The sequence below is a fragment of the Nicotiana attenuata genome, unplaced genomic scaffold (genome assembly GCF_001879085.1).
Source record: "Nicotiana attenuata strain UT unplaced genomic scaffold, NIATTr2, whole genome shotgun sequence".
In the NCBI taxonomy this organism is placed as follows: Eukaryota; Viridiplantae; Streptophyta; class Magnoliopsida; order Solanales; family Solanaceae; genus Nicotiana; species Nicotiana attenuata.
Window position 1 is genome coordinate 1,301,689 of NW_017670262.1, and position 20,201 is coordinate 1,321,889.

The 20,201-nt window shown below is 34.8% G+C and overlaps 2 protein-coding genes across 2 annotated transcripts; one reads left to right on the forward strand and one right to left on the reverse strand.

Moving 5' to 3' along the window:
• The first annotated feature begins 4,088 nt into the window (after positions 1 to 4,088).
• LOC109236870 (sugar transport protein 12-like) lies at positions 4,089 to 5,677 on the forward strand. The gene has a single exon (XM_019403101.1). It carries the CDS (start codon positions 4,109 to 4,111, stop codon positions 5,675 to 5,677), a length of 1,569 nt encoding a protein of 522 aa, XP_019258646.1. The 5' UTR covers positions 4,089 to 4,108.
• A 3,727-nt stretch (positions 5,678 to 9,404) lies between these two features.
• LOC109236881 (probable ATP synthase 24 kDa subunit, mitochondrial) lies at positions 9,405 to 14,777 on the reverse strand. The gene is made up of 7 exons (XM_019403120.1): positions 14,577 to 14,777; positions 12,892 to 12,988; positions 11,454 to 11,598; positions 10,740 to 10,850; positions 10,254 to 10,400; positions 9,831 to 9,953; positions 9,405 to 9,734 (listed from the first exon to the last, which is right to left on the reverse strand). The coding sequence occupies exons 1-7, from the start codon at positions 14,616 to 14,618 to the stop codon at positions 9,671 to 9,673; spliced, it is 729 nt and encodes a 242-aa protein (XP_019258665.1). The 5' UTR covers positions 14,619 to 14,777; the 3' UTR covers positions 9,405 to 9,670.
• Between the last annotated feature and the right edge of the window lie 5,424 nt (positions 14,778 to 20,201).

Below are 20,201 nucleotides of genomic sequence, written 5' to 3' on the forward strand. Positions count from 1 at the left end.
TTTGAATGGAACTATAGAAAAAGGAGAAAGGTGCAGTGTTTGAAAAATTGTGAGAACCACTTGTAGAAAAATTAAAAAAAAAAGAGTTTGATTGAAAAAAGAAGAAGAAAAATTAGAACTTAGAAAGAAAAAAAATGAACTCTTGCCAGTGGTATTTCTCATCTTGTTTGTGCTTAAAATATTGGGAGCTTGATGCTATCATGTATAAAGGTCGGGGTTTGGTTCAACGTAAGAGTGGGGTTTGAATGGTGAATTGTATATGTATTAAAGTACTCGGAGAGGTGTAGCCACTATATCTATATGTATCCTACTGTCCCGCAGCCTACATTACGGCTAACTAAAGTCCTACTTGATCCTTGATTGAATGAGCTAAATTAGTAGAGTATTACACTGCGGGCAAGACTATGGTACGTCTGCTGTTGCACATGAATTTTGACTCTGAGAGTGAATTAACTCTTTCAATCTTGAGTTCCAAACTATTCTTGAACGATATTGTGCGTGGAACTACTCTCTATTGTTTGTGTTAGGTCACATGATTTGCAAAGGTAAGGTAACGTCTTTGACCTCTTTGCTAGAGTAAGTGAACAGGTTATGAAAAATGCGTGGTACTTTTGAGTCGAGTCTTGAGGTTGGGATGTTATGATATGGTGCTCATACTATTTTAAATATTCTTGGCATAGTGTGTTAGGGAGGGTGTTTGATGAAAAGGTCGTCCCTATGTGAAGTGTAGTTTAATTGCTCGAGGACGAGCAATGGTCTAAGTGTGAGGTGTTGATGGTAGCTAGAAATCCGTATTTTAGTTGTAGTATTGCACTCTAATTACTGCATTTTATGTGTGTTCGAGCTTAAATGATAGTGAATTATACTTATTACGTGTTTTATGCCTTGTAGGAACTGTTTCTGAGCTATTTAGGTAATTAGAGCGAAATCGAACAAGTTGGAGCTTTGAAGTCTGAGTAGAAGCCCAAGAAATTAAGCCGGAATCACGTTCGGGAGTCGAGGATCAAGTCCGGATATAAAAAAAGTGAATGAACGAATTAACTCTGAGAAAAAGCCACTACCACGCTGCATGGGGCGCCGAGAGGCGCGACGCGGTAGTGCAAAAGTGGTCTGACAGAAGAAATGCAAGCTCTATGGATTTCCTCATCAGCGCGCCGCATGGCACGGCGCAACGTGCAACGCGGCTGTGAGAAATCGTCAGAGTGATTTCCAAGTTCGGCTATGAAAGGGTAGTTTCATCTGGGCTTGTTTCTACACGGTATAAATACACCAAAAATACGATTTTGAAGGGAATTTTGACCTACAGAAGATTGGAGAACCAACCAAGGCAAGAAGACTCTAGAATTCATCAATATTTTGACCTGCAATTGGTGCAATACAAAAGTTTGTATCAAATCATTAAAATTGATATTTTCTTTGTTTCTGAACCTTATTGAGATGTCTTACTCCATTGTTATGTAGTACATTCTGTTAGGGTGTTGACAGATACAATGTTACGATAACTTGCTTAGGAATTCGATTCTTGATAATTGTTAGAATTAATTGATGGAGCTTTAATTTGTATTGTGAGTTATTCTATTTTGCTTAATCAAAAGAGGAGTTTGATATTGAATTTCTTCACATCTTAGGCCCTATTTCAAATTCGTGATTCAATTAGGTAATCGAAAGAGCCTCTTGAATTGTTAATCGAACTAGAAAATAGGGGAATACTCGTAAGAAGTTACCCTTTAGATCATAACCATCATTTCGTTGTTGCAATTGTTTACCATGCTTCAATTGGATTAATTACTGAAATTAACGTTTAATCAAAAGAGGAACATTAACTTCAAGTGTAATCTGATTATCAGGTGAATTTGTGAGAATCAACCGTATTATATAGTAAATTAACTCAAGAATTGGATCCCCAGTCAGTTATATAGCACGTATATAGTCAAATACCCTTATTTCCCACATTGATATTTCATTGCTGCTCATATGCGCTGTCTTTTGTGATCAATTGTTATTTGTTTAATTTTTAGTAGCTAATCGTAGTAACAATCATTAAATCAAGTGTTAATTTTTCTGGATAGTAATCAACTGGAAACTATTCAAATACTGTTTAAATCCAATCCCTGTGGAGGCGATAATTAATCTATACTATCTTTGACTAGCGAGCAATAATTTTGTGTTTTATTTTGCGCTCTTCACCCCGCTTTCTTTACATTTTTCAGGAATGAGGGAGTACTTTGAATTATACGTGGAATTTTGTGGAATAAGGGAGTCCTTTTAATATGTACACACTTTGCACAGAATAAAATAGAAAGGGGTAATGCAATGCTTATTCTTAAATGAGAAATGACTCTTGTATACCGAAAACGAAGTATGTCAGTAAAAAGCATGGGTTTAAGAAAGAACACTAATCTTAAAAGGTGTAGGTATCTTCGTGATAGCATTGATACGCGAGTGTTGGAAGCTTACGGGATATGGTAGTATATCTATGATGCACCCATAAATAGATAAAATCACAAATTTTTGTTAGAGAACCATCACAAGAAACTCAATAGAGTTAAGGAGTTGGTTAAAGTTAAGAAATAAAAATTTGAACCCTGGTATTCAAGAATAGATGGCAAAGTAGTATCATAAAATGGATGAAACTGGGATGAATATTTTTTTTCTATAGAGAAAACTTGTAAGCAATAATAGTTATCAAGTTGGCATCTTCGGGAACTCTAAAGTCACGAGTGAAAGTGGGGGTATTAATTGTTATGTGATGGATGAATCTAGGACAAATATCTTATAAGTCTTTGGAAGGAACAGAAGAACATTCCAGAATAATTTTAACAATTATAGGGCATCAAGAGTCCTAAGTGGGAAAAATCATGTATGGCAACAAGAATCGTGGAAGGCAACAGATTTATTTGAAAGTATTGTTTATGGAAAAAAAATTCAAGACTACGAGTGGAATGAACAAGTTTTGCAGATACCAAGCGGGCAATATAACTTCGATCTCATAAACTATGAGATGTTGCTTTGAGCAAGCTAAGAAATTAAGGGAGCATGAAAATCAGTTATTCTTTATCTCAAAAAATTATTTAAAAAGTCCAATCATAGGGAGATTTTTGGTTTATTTGAAGATACTTTTCAGGTACAACTTGATGTATGAATGACTAAAGGAAATGGACGCATGTACAGTAGTAATATGAGAACTATTTAGTAGCTATTGTTGATATTGTATGGTATTCATGTATGTTACAAGTTAAAAGTTTTAAAGATTTACATTTGATGCACTTATGGTATAAGTACAGCCGAGTGGAGTCAATATGGTATATACATTATATTGTGTATCGTTGGTGGTTGAGCGATATTGTTGTTGGTGCCCGTGTGGGGGATTATTCTGGACAGGTTAAAATTTTTGGGCAGTCCCAATTACAAGGGTTGAATTTCTTAAATGAATTTTCAAATATGTCAATAAGATTTTTGTCTAGCTTTTGTGATTAACATCTGCAAAATTTTGAAACACAACTTAAGCTATAGTTAATTGTATAATGAAGTAAGTACTTAAACTAACTGGAGAAAGAACTATTAGAATGGATCTAAACCCCGAAATATGAATAATATTTATCATTTCCAAAAACTTATAATTTTTTGTTAATATTTATAAATGATTCAAACATATTTACTAAATATGCTATTTAGGCCCGTTTTTAAAAAGTTTGTTCTCACAAATATGAGGTACATACTCAACGCGAGATATAAATATAAAAATAGATGATATGATGATGATACGATGATAGGTTTACAATGTTGATTCTTTTTATTTGAAATTGCTCGTATATCTTCTTTACATTAAATTTTCCATAATTTATCCTGATTAAATAATAACACATATTTTTATGACATCAAAAGATATACTCCATATCCTACTCAACTTAGGAAGTTATATGCGGGTAATTATGTAAATCAAAAGAAGAATAAAAGGATATCCTAATCCGACTAGTTATAAACCTATTCGATCTCGGTTTTAATTTTGACATCTATATATACCCTTCTCTTTCCACGCCTAAGGACACCATCTTAATAATCTTCCTTTCTTTGTTCTGCATATTATTTTCTTTGATCCAATATCTTCATGGCTGGTGGAAACTTTATTCCCGCCGGCGGTGGCGGAGACAATCCAGATGAGTACCCAGGGAAGCTAACAGTGTACGTAGCCATGACTTGTATCATGGCAGCCATGGGAGGGTTGATCTTTGGCTACGACATTGGAATTTCAGGTGGAGTTACTTCCATGGATCCTTTTCTCAAACGCTTCTTCATGTCTGTTTACCAAAAAGAGGCTTTGAACACCTCTACCAACCAGTACTGTAAGTTCGACAGCCAGTTGTTGACCCTTTTCACGTCTTCTCTTTACGTGGCTGCCCTGTTTGCGTCCATTGTTGCTTCTCATGTTAGCAAAAAACGTGGCAGAAGAGTTACTATGGCCCTTGGAGGTCTCTTTTTCTTGATAGGCGCCGTCCTCAACGCTGCTGCTATCCATATTAGCATGCTCATCTTGGGTCGTATTCTTCTGGGGATTGGTGTCGGATTTGCTAATCAATCTGTCCCTATTTATTTGTCAGAAGTTGCTCCCTACAAATACAGAGGGACTTTCAACGTGTTATTCCAAATGGCCATCACCATTGGGATTCTGATAGCGAATTTGGTCAACTTTGGAACTAGCAAAATCTCTGGCGGTTGGGGTTGGAGGGTTAGCTTAGGAGGTGCAGCCGTGCCAGCACTAGTCATCCTGGTTTCCTCGATGTTTCTCTCTGATAGTCCGAGTTCGTTGATAGACAGAGGAAAGAAAGAGGAGGCAGAACAATTGTTGAAAAAGATCAGAGGAGTTGATAACGTAAATGCTGAATTTAATGACCTTGTTATGGCGAGTGAAGCATCCAAGAAAGTAGAAAGGCCATGGAATAATCTTTTATTCGTCCGAAAGTACAGACCGCAGTTGGTTTTGTCAATTCTGATTCCATCTTTACAGCAGCTTACGGGAATTAACGTGGTCATGTTCTATGCTCCAGTACTTTTCCAAACATTAGGGTTTAAGAGTAACGCTTCGCTTATGTCAGCTGCTATCACTGGCGGTGTCAACGTGGGTGCAACTTTTATTTCAGTCTTTTGTACGGATAAGTTTGGGAGGAGAATACTCTTCTTCTGGGGTGGCATCTTCATGTGTATATTCCAAACAACAGTGGCAGCTCTTATTGGGGCAAAATTCGGAACAACAGGGACTGCAACAGATTTGCCACTTTGGTTTGCAGCTTTAGTGGTTGTCTGCATCTGTGTATTCGTTGCTAACTTTGCGTATTCATGGGGTCCTTTAGGATGGTTGGTTCCGAGTGAGATATCTCCATTGGAAGTTCGATCAGCAGCACAATGTGTTACGGTCTCCATGAACATGTTTTTCACATTCGGAGTAGCACAAATATTCTTGAAGATGCTATGTGGGATGAAGTTTGGTCTATTTATCTTCTTTGGGGCGTTTGTGTTAATAATGACTGTGTTTGTCTACTTGTACGTGCCCGAAACAAAGAATATACCAATTGAAGAGATGTCTCAAGTTTGGAGAGAGCATTGGTACTGGAAGAAGTTCGTGGCCGATGATGATGCAGAATCAAAGCCACAAGGGAAGCCTGCAAAGGAGATAGTCTAAAGTATAGAATATGATGAAAATAGTTTTCTTTTTCTAATGTTTTGGAGTTCTATGGGTGTTCTTAGACTTTGTTATTTTTCCATAGTAGTAGTGTTTTTTTTTCTCAATTCAATATATATTCCTGTTTTCAGTATCTTATCATTCTTTTTTCAGCTTTTTTATGATATGCAAGAGTATTTATAGATAGTAGAAGAAGATTCAAGAGTGCACCTTAAATGGTAACCACAAACAAAGTAGATCCCTGATTTCCATTGAGGAATGCTGGCAATAGATTAACAAAGATTCGTAGTAACAAATCAGAATACTCATAAATGGTAACCAGAGTTACATTAGATTCGAGTGAGAACATTGGACTCCTAGATTTACTTGTGGGTATAGTTTGTGAGAGAACTTTGTCCTCCAGCATTCTTATTAACAATAAAGATCTACAGTAGTTCTGGTAGTAAACAAAAGATTAACAATAAAGATCTACAGTAGTTCTGGTAGTAAACAAAAGATAATGCATTAAAGCGATGATTACTGGTAATGTACTCCAGCATTTTGGTACATAATTTGTTTTGCTCCAGTATGGGGGTCAGTAATGCTCAATGCTGAGTTCAACAGGGATCTGTCAAACCAAAGAGGCATTGGTATTTTATAGGACTAGTTTTAGGGTACGCGCTTTGCGCGTGTACCTATATCAATAAATATATAATTTTTAAAATTATATAAATATTATTAAATAATGTATTTGAGTTATTGAATAAATATAAAATATTATAAGTTTCTAAAATAATGAATTAATTTTAATTTCACTAAGCTAGCTCTGTCAATAATTTTATTAAGCTAGCTTAGTGAGATTAATATTCATTATTTTTAAGAACTTATATTGTTTAAAATTTATTCAATAACTCAAATATATTATTTAATAATATTTACGTAATTGTTAAAAATTATATATTTATTAATATAGATATACGCGCAAATGATAAATATATTAAAGTTTGTATAAATATTTTGAGAAGATATATCTGAATATTGGGAGAAGATATATCTAATAATAGTAAGTAGTATCTGTATTTGTATATAACCAAAGAATGAAATATAATTTTTCACAAAAAGTCTTTCTCTATATTTTTCTTTTTTATTAGTACTAAGATCATTAAATTATATAAAATAATTAGTTTTAATTCTATGATCCATTTGTAAATATAATTGTTAATAAGAAAAATCAAAGGAGTAACAACTGATACCATACAAGATATTTAATATAGAACTTATACAAATCAAAGAAGGATTTAACGCACAAAATTTAGTTGATTTAAAAAATTTAGTTTTTGAGCAATTTTTTCTTTTAAAAATTACATACTATTAAAAATCATTAAAGTATATTTTAGATATAAAATAAAAGTTAATATCAAATACGTAAGTTTTTGAAAATGATAAATTTGATAGCAAGCTTAGATTGTTAAATAAAATCCTGGCACAATATAAAGGCCAAAGAATTTACAGTAAAATAAAGTGAAAATAAGATAGGTATTCAAAATAGTTGAGAAAAATATTCATTAAAAGGTTAGGAATAATAGATAATACATTTATATTTATAATGATTAATAGATGAAACACACTTTTATCTCTAATATACACTCAATGTCAATTGCTATTATTTATTACGTACTTGTTCCACATGAAAGCCTTTACATAAAAATTTTGATCAACTTATTCTTAATTATCATGGATTTATGGTAATGATACTGCAAAAAATAAAGGAACAAAAACTTATTGGACCTATAATAAAAAAGATCAATGTTAATTTTAATGTGATTCTTTCAACTCTTTAGTTACCATTCAATTCCACATCATAAAAAAGTGTAGGTTAACGGAAGTTTCTAGTTAGGCTTTATATATTACTTAATTACTATGTTTACCTTATAGCCCTATAAGCTAAAATTTTATTTGATATTTAAGTTCTAAATTTTTAGATTTCCTACATAGCAGTGCAAAAAGCCAAAAAGGTAATTATTTAATATGCAAGATTTCAGTTGATTATAAAGTCTTAAATATTAGAATATTTAAATTACTATTTTGCTTCCATATTATAAATTTATGTTAGAAGGAGGTTTTAATGTTAGCACAATTTTATCCGACAATTACTTTTTTGAAGAACAATCATTAATTGACGCCAAACACCATTAATAGAAACGATTCTTGGCGTGCATAAAAGCAAATTTTAAAATAAAATCTCGACTTTAGCATACTTTTTCTTTTTTTAATTTAAATAGTCACAATTCTATAATTGGAATGTTAAAATGCCATATGCATAATTGATTTCGAATAACTAAATATTTTTCATAAATTTAAGCATTAATAATGAGTACAATTTTATTCATTACGAAATATGGCGATATAAATTTTAAAGAGAAAGTAATGTCTAAAAGAAGTGGGAATCGAAGATAAATTTTCGAATTTGTCAACTGTTGTAGCCTTCTAAAAAATCTTCAACGGCCAAAAAGAGTTTAATTTTTGGAACTGTGTAGATATATAAATGTGCGTGTTTTTTATATTTATATTTAGAGTGAAATATCGAGAATTAAAGTTTTTCTACCCTAATTCGGTGTTAGAGACCTGAGCCGGCTCAGACTCTTTGTCCAAACAAGTGGAACAAACTAAGTTATTGTAATTAGCAACCAAAAGAGAGCACTGTATGATTGAACTGTTCGTAAAGAACACCCGAGCATACTGGAAGACCGAGCTAATTAAGAATATCTATGTTCATTAGATGAAATTGAATACCTCGAATAAAACCTTGTCGGATTTCATATTCATGGCACAAAGGAGTACTTAGAAATCCTCCAACCAAGATCCTGTGAGTTATAATTGATAGTATCCATCTAACACAGAACTTGAAAAACTTAATAAAGAAAACATTTAAATACAATGTAACCAACAAAAAAATCAATCAAAAACAATACTCAATTATGTAATTCAAAAGTAATAGATTTGGATATTTCATCAGTCATATTATAGATACATAAGACTATGAGACTAAAATTACTAACAAAACAAATAAAGCAAGCAAGCAAAAAGAAATATCACAACTAATAAGGCTTGAATCACAACCAAAACAAAAGGCAAAACAAAATAGAAAAAAAACGACAACTAACCAAACCTATCGGACTTGAGTGAAATGAGTGTTTTGATCATTAAAATGTATTACTTAAATACAAGTTTAATGGTGATCAAATTACAAAATAGTTTTCCTTTTCAACGTGATCTTTTATGATTTTAGGGTTAGTATAAAAAGTAAAATCTTAATTAATTGATTTTAAAGCTTTAAATATTAGTACTTTTTACATAGTTCAAATAAGGAAAAATATATAAAATAAAATTTTAGTTGATTTAAAGTGCTAAATATTAGGAATATAATTAAATGACTACTTTGTCCAATGTAAATTCTATTTTAAAAGGGTAAAAAACATTTCATTAAGGGCCTTCGTGCTTTTAATATAATATAGATATAGATTCTCATGTACTCCCAAACAATTAGTTGTATGTATCTGGCTAGAAAATACAAATCCAGATACATATGGACATCAACTAAGTTCACATTAAATCCACACTAATTTCAATTAAACATCCTGGTTGACCGAATTGCCTGAATGTTTAGCCAAATAATTTCACGAAGACCATAAACTGTTGCAGCAAAAACAAAAGATTTCAGCTATGACAATGAGCAGAAGATCAGTAAGGCCATCACAAAAGCAATTGAAATATTTGATACAATCATGCATCTTAGTTCTCTTTCATTGAAATCAAGTATAGAGTGCACAAAACAACTGACCAAGATCAGTTGCAAATAAAAGCTAAATTCTTGGTCAGACCTCTTATTATTCAGAAGCAGCCTCTTGGATGTCTGGTACAACTACACGTTTAGGGATAAGAAAATTTATGTTCAAGGGTAGCAGGAGATCAACAAGGTGCAAAAGGAAAATGAGTCTTGAAGAAATTTCAATTTTAAATGAAGTTTCTGATGTCCAGAGACTTCACGCTGGGCATCTCCTCATCCTTGAACTCCTCCCTGCAAGTACAAAGGATTCAAATTCAAAATCCGGAGAAGAAACAAACCCAACATTCATGTGGTCTAAGAGAATGAGCAATCAAAGCCTTATATTACCTCTTCTTCTGAGTTTCCATTGCTTCAAGAGCATCCTTTTTCAGTTCTTCTAGTTGTGCCTTTGCAATCTTCAGCTCTAACTGTTCTTCATATTTTGGCAGATCTTCCTTGCGAATGCCAAGCCTAAATAACGAGAAATTCAAAAGACAATAGTGAGGATCAAATACCTATGTAAACTCCGAATCATATATTATCTGAATCACAATGACTCGTGCTACAATATGGAAGTTGGCCACAGCTTTTGGTCAGAGCAAAGGAAAAATACCCCCCAATAAGTCAAGTCAACAAATGGCTGAGCAAAATTGTTAGGAAGCTGGTTGCAGTCATTTACATAACGAGTGACCAACTGCTCTTCAAGGTAGATAATCAAAAATTAAAGCACTTGCAAGTAGAATCAATTAAGGTCTGCATGAGGAAGCTTACTTCTGGTTGATCTTATCAAACTCAGCTGTAAGAAGAGCTATTCCCTTTTTGTCATTCCTCATTAGTGGTTTTTTGAGTTCTTTCTCAACTTTATCCAGTGCTGCCATCTGCAGATCCTCTATACCTTGCTCATCGAGAAGGCCCCTCCTGCCCAAATAATACATGAAAAAGAAAGGGGAGTGAAGAAATGCTGATACACCTGCCTAGAGGAAAAATCAAACGCCTCGGTCACTTAGGAATGCTGATTTCGACATTAGGAATCAAGTTCACATTTCAGAATTAATTGTGGGATACAAAAGAATATCAGAGAAAATCAATCACTTGAATGAAAGATAACTGAAAGCAAACCTATTTTACATTTATCTATTATTGATAAGGAAGCATACTACCTTTTTAAAAAATACCAAAAGCATGCCAACATGATAACTTGCATAACTCATTAAATATTCTAACTAGAAGGTAAAACATAAGCATGAAAATGCATACTTGACACGCATCTCCTTCAGTTTCAATAAATAAGTCCGAGCATCTGGAATTTCATGAGTTTCTACTTCAATGTTGAACTTAATTATTTGAGACTCTGATAAGAGATTAGCCCTGCAAACATGGGAAAACATAAAATTAACAATAGATCATAAGAATTTATGGAAATTAATCAAATAATACAGCATGCAAGTCGATAAATAAAACTATGTACTATTTGTCCATGCAAATAAAACTAGAGGTTTTGTACCACCAGGTGTGAACTTGTGATTCTTAATGAACTAAAGGTATAAAATGGTTCAATCCAAAAACAATTTTTGGGATGCCAAACAATATAGATAAGGACGGACCTATTTTGGTAGTAATAATAGAAAGTTAAATTGTACAGATTATATTTATATATGATCTTTCTCCAGAAAGCATCTTGATTAATGGCAAAGCACATGCATGGTGACCTGAACTAAATTTAGGATAAGCAGGACTTCCAAATGCATAGCCCAGTAGTATGTTTAATATGATTGCAGGTGAGGCAGAATCTAGTCGGGGGTGGAGGAGGAAGGGAGATATATAGAGGGAACAAGAAGTGCTAGTATCTTTACGGTTTCTGAATTCTGAATCACATGCTATCACAGTTTAAGTCAGTCACCAAGTGTTGAACTGCTGCTCTATTTACAAAATGAAAAAAAAAACTTCATAAGGAGAAGTTAGATATCTTACTTTTGTCTTACAGAGTTCATGACTTTGGCATACTCAGATACAGCAGCAGGATCTTCTGGATCTATGGTGATCTTCTCCTTTCGTAGGACACCAATTGCTGTCTCAAGCTTGTTCTTAACCTCGTAAAAGATGTCCTTCAACACCTCTTCATATCCACACAAAAAGTCAGCGTCACCGCAATGCAACAGTACCCAGATTCAAACCACATTGTAATAGTACAAGTCAATTTGAAGGCCAGAATAAATCCAACATACCATTTCCAAGACAGACAGAATTATTAGGTCAGTGACAAGACTCTAACAGGACACTTATGATCAAGGCCTAACAAGAAAAACATTATAGCACTTCTTAGACACTAATATTTTCTGGCACAAGATTGCCCTAGTTAGTCGAAATAAAGAAGTCACTATGAAATAGTTGTAAGTCACCCTCTAGAACACCAGAACATCAGCATAAATACAGATCAAGATAAGTTATCTGAAAGCATACACCCTATCATTTGAGAGACAAGTGAATTAGGCACCATGAGCAAACTCAAACTCTATATTTGTCTTGAAAACACCAGTATCGAAGTTTCTTATGAGTATATTATCTCCAAATTGGTTCACCCTAAAATAAATGTTAATATCTTGTGCCTTCCTGTGAAGACATTAAACAGTAATGTCTATGCCAACTGGGATCCATCACCTATCTAGAGCATAAGTAAAACTACTTTTTTGAAATACAAAGCATTTAACTCTCTTAAAGCTAAATGCTTACTTCATCTTTTCAGTTGGACCAAGTTGTCCCCAGTAATTAGCACTAGACAGTTTTTGGATTTTGTTAGTACTCGTCTTAGATTGACTTTTTGTATAGGAGCTACCTACACTCTTTTATCTTTTGTCTCTTGTAATTATGCTCCTTATAACTTTGCATCTTCTTGATGCCTTATTAATGAACACGTTACTTCATCAAAAAAGAAAAGAAAGGCTCGCATACATTTAATAAAGAGGAAAAGCCAGAGGCTTATTAGAAAAGTAAAGGAACTTTTATGCATAAAAATGATGGTGTTGGCTGCAGTACTTACTCAGAAAGAAAATATAAGAGTGGAAACATCCATATATAGCCTGTCAGCCATAATTCCGTCCTTATTTTAGTCTTGTTTATGCTATTAAATGTAGGTTAAAACAATGAAGTTACACAAAACAAAATAACATAATCACTGCATAAGGAGAAGGCTGCGAATAATTTTTTTGATTATTTCTTCAAAGTTAACTGAACAGATCTTCTGATACACAGACAAAGATAAATGAAAAACAAAAAGTGGGATGCATAGAAGAAAAAAAAGGCTTTAAAGTGTTTCAACACATTTGTAGTATGAAAAACTGAAAAGGAAATTAAGTCGGCAAACAGAAACAGAGTCATCAAGTTTCAATAAAGCATATCCTGAAATACTTACGATCTCCCTTCAGTGCAGTGGGAGCAGCAGCTCCTTTGGCAAAGGAACGAACTGGAATTGCATGCTCGGGGCGAAGGACAACCTGACCAGCGCATAACTGCAAAACCAGATTTATCAATAAGAGTAGACATTTCAACCAAGTACAAACTGCACCAGCATATTCAATCACATACACATCCCACATTTTACCACAAATTCTGCTTTAGACCTATATGGAACCTAACAGTTCAAAGACACGGGCAAAGGCCATGTAGCCTAAATTACTCAACAGTTAAATGACCACATTCAGTACCAGCCACTTCCTAAGTGGCATGCTATTCAATAAAACAAATACATTGGCAACGGCAGGAAAACCAAAGTCAACTCCCAAGTGATAATCGACTCAAAGAATCTCCCCCCACAAGAAAAAATACAAAGGCGGCCCAATGCACAAAGCATCTGGCGTTCGCGCAGGGTCCATGGAAGAGCCGCACCCCAAGGAGTCGTGACGTAAGCAGCCTACCCTAATGCAAGCATGACTCCACGGCTTGAAACCGCGAACTACATGGAGATAACTTTATTGTTGCTCCAAGGCTCGGAAAAGAAACAAGAGGAAAAACAAAACAAAAATAGATAATCTCAGGCCAAAGTAATTTCCCAAAAATCAAAAAAGGGCAGCTATTATCAACCAAGCAAGGACATTTCTTTTAAACCGAATCATTCAATCAATCAAATGTCTATCTTAAGCAGGCAAATACAATCCCTATGGAGCCTAAAAATGTACCTAATCCTAAACTCAAAAGAATACATAATTTCTCTGGGTCTTTTCCGGACACCGATAAAAGAAACCCTAGCTCAATCACTTTCACAAGTTTTAAGTCGATTGCATTTCATGTGCAAAATGCGTATCTCACTAAAAAAAGAAACTAAATTCAGTTCAATTAGCATTCAAATCAACTATGACGCAGTCTTCTAAGCACACCAAGAAAGAAAAAATAAATTTTAAGCCGCAATCAGATCAAAGAAATCATGAAACTCAAACATTTTGTTACAATTCAGGCTTTTTTAAGTTGTACTAAGAATTCATGTAATGATTTCACTGGTGGATTTGCTAATCCAACGGATAGGGGATGGAGTTATTTCGATTCACCAGCAAGTGCTTACCCTAACCAGGTTCCATGTGCTTATCAGATTGACAATAACAATCTGGGTTTCTGTTTCGTTTGATTCTATGATGGTTCGGTGGTGTCAATGACTGCTGCTAGGTTAGATACCTTGCTGAATTCTACTGCTAAGTATGTGGAGACTAATTGCTCACAGACGGATTTTCAATCACTTAAAACACCTCTAGACTCAATGGGTGGAATCGAAATGGGTTATGATCAATTGGAGACTGGTTACCTTGCAATGGAAGATAAAGATTCAGTAATGGAACGTACAGAAAATAATGAAGATAAGGTGTTTGACAAATTGCCACAACCGCTGGCACTGTCGAAAGGAAGACCAGATATTTGATGAAAGTTCTCACACAAATAGAACTCAGGAAATTAGCCCCGATGAGATCACAATTCCATTTTCCACCAACTACGTGCTTGCCTTTACCATTGAAGACCAAAATTCTTTGAAAGTAGATGAGGAAGGTGAGAAAAAGCCTGAATCGTAACACATTTTCCGCATAAAAAATTTAGAGATTAGATCGATTTTACCTGGCGAGTGGATCTGGAAAGCAAGCGAGAAGCGAGAGCCATTTGATGAAATTAGGGCTTTTGTCCTTGAAATTCCAAACAGAAGTAGTGGGTCTCTATCTCAGTGTTGAAAAGCTCTGTGTTGGGTTGGGGGAGGGTGGCCTTTTGATCTTGACCTAGTACTGCTGCTTCATTTCAGGTTTCGAGCGACGAGGCTAGGGCTTTTATTACGACGACGTTTTTGTCTCCGTCTTTTATGGGAATATTGTTTTTCCCCCTCGATACTTTTTGTCTTTGTTTCAGATTTGCACCTAAACTTTTAATCCTTTCATTTTTAATAATCACTAGGAGTAGTTTTTATTCTCCTGATATAAAAAAGATTAATGTTGCCAAAGTGATTTTCATCCTAGTAGAGTAATATCGTAAGCTATAGTATTAGGTGGCGTATGATGTGGGCTTACTCACATGGTCCCAAGCCTGGATAAGGGAAGAGGGTTAGTGGTAGGTTGACAGTCAGCGTAAAACTTGTGGTAGGCTGACAGTCAACGTAAAACTCATCAATAATACAGATAGCATGATGATGATATGAACTGAACTTATAGAAAAAATAAAAATTTATACGGCCGATGCTAACTTTATTCGGGACTGGGAGTAGTTTTGTTGTTATGATGTGTTTGAAATTTACAACTTTATATGATTGAAAATATCGCTCCCATTCCCAATAAGTTTTGTGCTTGCTCGAGAAAAATTTTAATTGAGACATAATACCTTTAAAAAATTTAGGCATAAAAATTAAAAACCCGAACTATTAAACTCTATGCTTAGGTAGCATGAGCTTGAATTATAGTAATAGACCATAATTATTGCTAAGAAATTATCAATTTCATAAATTATAATTCCTTTGCTATAATGAGTTGATAGATAAATTTCATAAGAGCATTGTTAATATATATGTTATCTTTTCCAGCTATATATATATATATATATATTATAAAAGCACGAATAATTTAGGTTAAATATTGAACGACTAAAATATCCCCGAAATATTGATCGACTTTTATAACCTTAATTATTGTATAATTTAAGAATATAATTGTAAATCACGTAAGGTTGAAATTATTTTCGATTTAAATTATACATATGTGGAAAAAGTATGTCCTATCCAAATTAGCTTTGAATTCATCCTTCCGCACCAGTTTGCTACTACCCCCATCTCCAATACTTACTCTTTCTCTCTTTGTAGAGTTTATTGCCTACTTCTTCTTGGACAACATATCCTTCTTCTTTTTGGACAGCAATATGCTTTCACTCAGTTATTTTTTTCCAATTTCTATGGGATTTAAATTTTTTGAACGAATTCATGTAGAAAAAGGGTAAACCCTTATTGTTATAAAAGAAGCCATTGTTCCACATTATTTATCACAATCTTTTTTGGGAGTATTAGATATAAATTGTGGATTGTTCAAGAAAGAAGCAAAGTTCTCCAAATATATTATTAGTTCTCTCTAGCTATGTGTGCCAAGAGGGCCTTGGGCAACCAAGACCAGCTATGTGTTGAGATTGATTAATCCAATTTACTGTTTTTAGTTATACTGATTTCTCACAGCCAATCGAGCAATGCTTGGTCATTGAGAATGGTACATGTACTGTAGTTTCTATTCTAGAACTCCAAACATATGCTTTTATAACACATATTTATGTTGTTGAGAGATTTTTTAATTTTAAAAATTATTTTATCTATGGCTATCATATATCTTCTATGTTCTTATAGAAGAACAAATATAATGTTGATCTTCCAAAATATTCTTGAAATTTTTTATAAGAACTCACAAGAAAAGGGCACAATTGAAAGTAGTACACTTTAGAATAAAGATTTGTATTAAAATAGGGACTTAACCGTGGAAGAAGTAGTATTTGAATGGAGTAAGAATTGGTTGTGAAGAAGGTATTTATCATTAATCTTGGACAAACAAACCTTATTTGAAACGAGATGTTTGCGACAACGATCATTCCTTCTAAAAAGCTCAGTGCAACAAGGGATTTCTAACAGCATGAATTCTATCAAGGTAACTGTTAGAAGAATCTAGAAGATAAGAGAATCACAACTGAAGGAAATGAAGTCTCTGTTTTCGTTCATGTCTTCAATGTACAGTGGTGTGTATATATACACTGTAGCTCCTAACTAACTCTACTAACCGACTCAAGAATACAAAGTTCACGTGAGTCGCACGTGACTTCAATACTCCCCTTCAAGCTGGAGGGTGGTACACATCTAACACTCCTAGCTTGGATAACAGATGTTGGTGTTGAGTTGGACCCAACCCCTTTGTAAAAAAATCAGCTAGTTGATGTTTGCTTCCCAAATATTCTGGTTGAATCAATCCTTTCTTGATTTTCTCCCTAATGAAATGGCAGTCAATCTCGATATGTTTCGTTCTCTCATGATATATTGGATTTGCTGTAATTTGCATTGCTGCTTTACTGTCACTGAACAATTTAACCGGTGTTGATATATCAACACTCAATTCTTTCAGCAGACCCTCTAGCCAAACTACTTCAGCTACAGCTGCTGCCATGCTTTTATATTCAGCTTCAGCTGAACTTCTACTTATGGTTTGTTGTTTCTTGGACTTCCAGGATATCAAGGACTCCCCTATCTTGATTGCATAGCTTGTTACTGATCTCCTCGTATTTGGGCAAGCAGCCCAGTCTAAGTCACAGAAGGTTGCCAACTTTCCTACATCAGTTCCCCTTTTTAAGAGTACACCTTGTCCAGGTGACCTCTTAATGTACCTTACCAATATCAAGGCTGCATTCCAATGTGACAATTTTGGATTTTGCATGAATTGACTCAGTACTTGCACTGCAAAACTGATGTCTGGTCTGGTGATAGTCAAATATAACAGCTTCCCCACCAATCTTTGATAACTTCCAGCATCGGTCAACTGCTCATCATCAGATCTTCCAACATGTTTGTCATGCTCAACAGATGTAAGTTTAAGGTTGACCTCTAGTGGTGTAGTAACAGGCTTGGACCCCGTCAAACCAACATCTTCAAGCAATTCTAAAGTTTATTTTCTCTGATTAAGCAGAATCCCAGACTTAGATCTCAAGACTTCAATTCCCAGGAAGAATCTCAACCTTCCTAGGTCCTTCACTTTAAACCCGTTATGAAGGGTGTCCTTGGCTTCTTCATTCATCTTCTTGCTGCTCCCTGTGATAAGAATATCATCTACATATACCAAGATTATGACTATATCATCTCCATGTCTCTTTGTGAATAAAGAGTGATCATAAGAACTCTGCTTATAGCCTGCTTCTACTAAGGCATCAGTGAGCTTGATGTTCCATTGTTGTGAAGCCTGTTTCAAACCATAAAGTGATTTAAGTAGCTTGCATACCTTATGCTCCCCCTGTCTTTGGAAACCTTGAGGCAAATCCATGTATACTTCTTCAAACAAATCTCCTTGTAAGAAAGCATTATTGACATCCATTTGTGAAAGATCCCAATCTCTTGAGGCTGCAATAGCTATCACTGTTCTCACTATTACCAACTTTGCAACTGGTGAGAATGTTTCATGATAATCCAAACCTTCTTGTTATATGTACCCTTTTGCCACTAACCTGGCCTTGTACTTGTCTATTTTTCCATTAGCTTTGTACTTGACTTTATATACCCATTTGGATCCCGCAGCTTGTTTTCCTACTGGGAGATCAACAATTTCCCAAGCGATTGTCCTCCAAGGCAGTTATTTCCTGCCTCATGGCTTCTATCCACTTCTCATCTTGAGATGCCTCCTTAAAGCTTCTTGGTTCTGCAACAATTGAGACAAGACTAATGTAGGATTGATAGGGGTCAGGAAGATGATCATAAGATATATGATCACTAATAGGGTACTGACAGAATGCTGAAGTTTTCTCCCCAGTAACATAGTCCTTCAGCCATGTAGGAGGCTTAGAGACTCTACTAGGTCTACCCTTGTTTAGTTCCTGACTATCACATTGGTCCCTTGCAGCTAGCTCTTCAAATTGTTCACCTACATTCTGGTCAACAACTTACTTATCTGCATCTTGTTCATCAATGACCATCTGTTGTTGATTCATCTCAGCTGGTATGCTAGAATCTGAGGTGTTATCAATGCTATCAGAACTGATAATTGCATCAGAGTTGGCCAGATTTTCCTCAAACATCTACTGTATTCTCCAAATGTGCTCCCTCTGAAGGAGTGTCAAGTTCAATATCTTGGTCATCATCTGAGCTGATAATATGAGGCCTTGCCTCTGGTGTAGGAATTAAATTCAGCAGAAATAGATCACCCTCTTCATTTCCTCCATGGTTCCTTTCCTTGAAAGGAAAAACAGTTTCCCTGAAGGAAATATCTCTGCTTATCAAGAAAGTTTTAGATTCTAGGTCATACAGCCTGTACCCCTTTTGTGTTTCTGAGTAACCCATAAACATTGTTCTCTTAGCTCTTGCAGCAAATTTGACTACCTTTGGCAAAACACTGGCATAGCATAAACACCCAAACACCCTCAAATGTTCCAGTTTTGGTGTTCTACCATGAAGCACTTCATAAGGTGATTTGCCTTTGAGGACTGCAGTTGGTAGCTTATTAATTAGATAAACTGCAGTTCTAATACACTCTCCCCAGAATCTAATTGGGACTGAACTCTGAATCTTTAAGGCTCTTGCAACTTCCAAGATATGTCTATGCTTCCTTTCCATAATACTATTTTGTTGTGGAGTGTATGGACAACTACTTTGATGGATTATTCCAAGATCAGAAAATAAAGCACTGCATTTGGAATTGAAAAATTATGTACCATTGTCAGATCTCAGCACTTTAATATTCATACCAAACTGGTTCTTTATCATTGAAAAGAATCTAGTCAACACAACTATCACTTCACATTTGGACTGAATCAAACATATCCATATATATCTACTATAGTCATCAACAATTGAAACAAAGTAATTTTTTCCATCATATGTACGCTGCTTATAAGGACCCCAAACATCTAGGTGTACAAGTTCAAAGTTACCATCTGTTTTACTTGTAATGTCTGGAAATGTTATCCTGTGTTGCTTTGCCATTGGACATACTGGACACTCCTGCTGAGCGTGCTCATCTGCCAAACCTTTCAAGATGGGAATGTGCTGCATTGTCTTTATTGATGGATGTCCTAACCTTGAATGCCATAGCTTTGTATTACAGTTTTCTTTTATCACTGTTGCTGCTGCTATAGGTTTTATTGCCTCTCTAAGGATATAAAGACCATCTGTTTCTCTACCAATCCCCATCACCTTGCCACTGTAAAGACCTTGTAGAAGACAGAAGTCAGGGAAAAATTTAACAGTGCACACAAGGTCCTTGGTCAGTTTTGACACTGAAAGTAGATTGAACTTGAAGTCTGGCACATGTAGAAAATCTTTTATCCTCTGTCCATCTAGGATTATTGCACTTCCTATATCTGTTATTTGTGATTTGTTTCCAGTTGGCACCTGTACCTTTCTACTTACCTGGCTTCCTAGCTCATTGACATCAATTAGTTTCTCCTTACAGGATGTGATATGATGAGAAGCCCCTGAGTCAATGATCCATTCAAAAAGACAATCACTCGATAACATGGAAACAATACCTGCCA

What these genes read in the sequence shown, in the direction of transcription:
- LOC109236870 (XM_019403101.1), top strand. Translation starts at nt 4,109, where the DNA reads ATGGCTGGTGGAAACTTTATTCCCGCCGGCGGTGGCGGAGACAATCCA.
- LOC109236881 (XM_019403120.1), bottom strand. Translation starts at nt 14,618, where the DNA reads ATGGCTCTCGCTTCTCGCTTGCTTTCCAGATCCACTCGCCAG. An exon ending in ATGAACTCTGTAAGACAAAA is followed by an intron (nt 10,851 to 11,453) that starts GTAAGATATCTA and finishes CCATGTTTGCAG; the next exon opens with GGCTAATCTCTTATCAGAGT. An exon ending in CTGAAGGAGATGCGTGTCAA is followed by an intron (nt 10,401 to 10,739) that starts GTATGCATTTTC and finishes TTATTTGGGCAG; the next exon opens with GAGGGGCCTTCTCGATGAGC.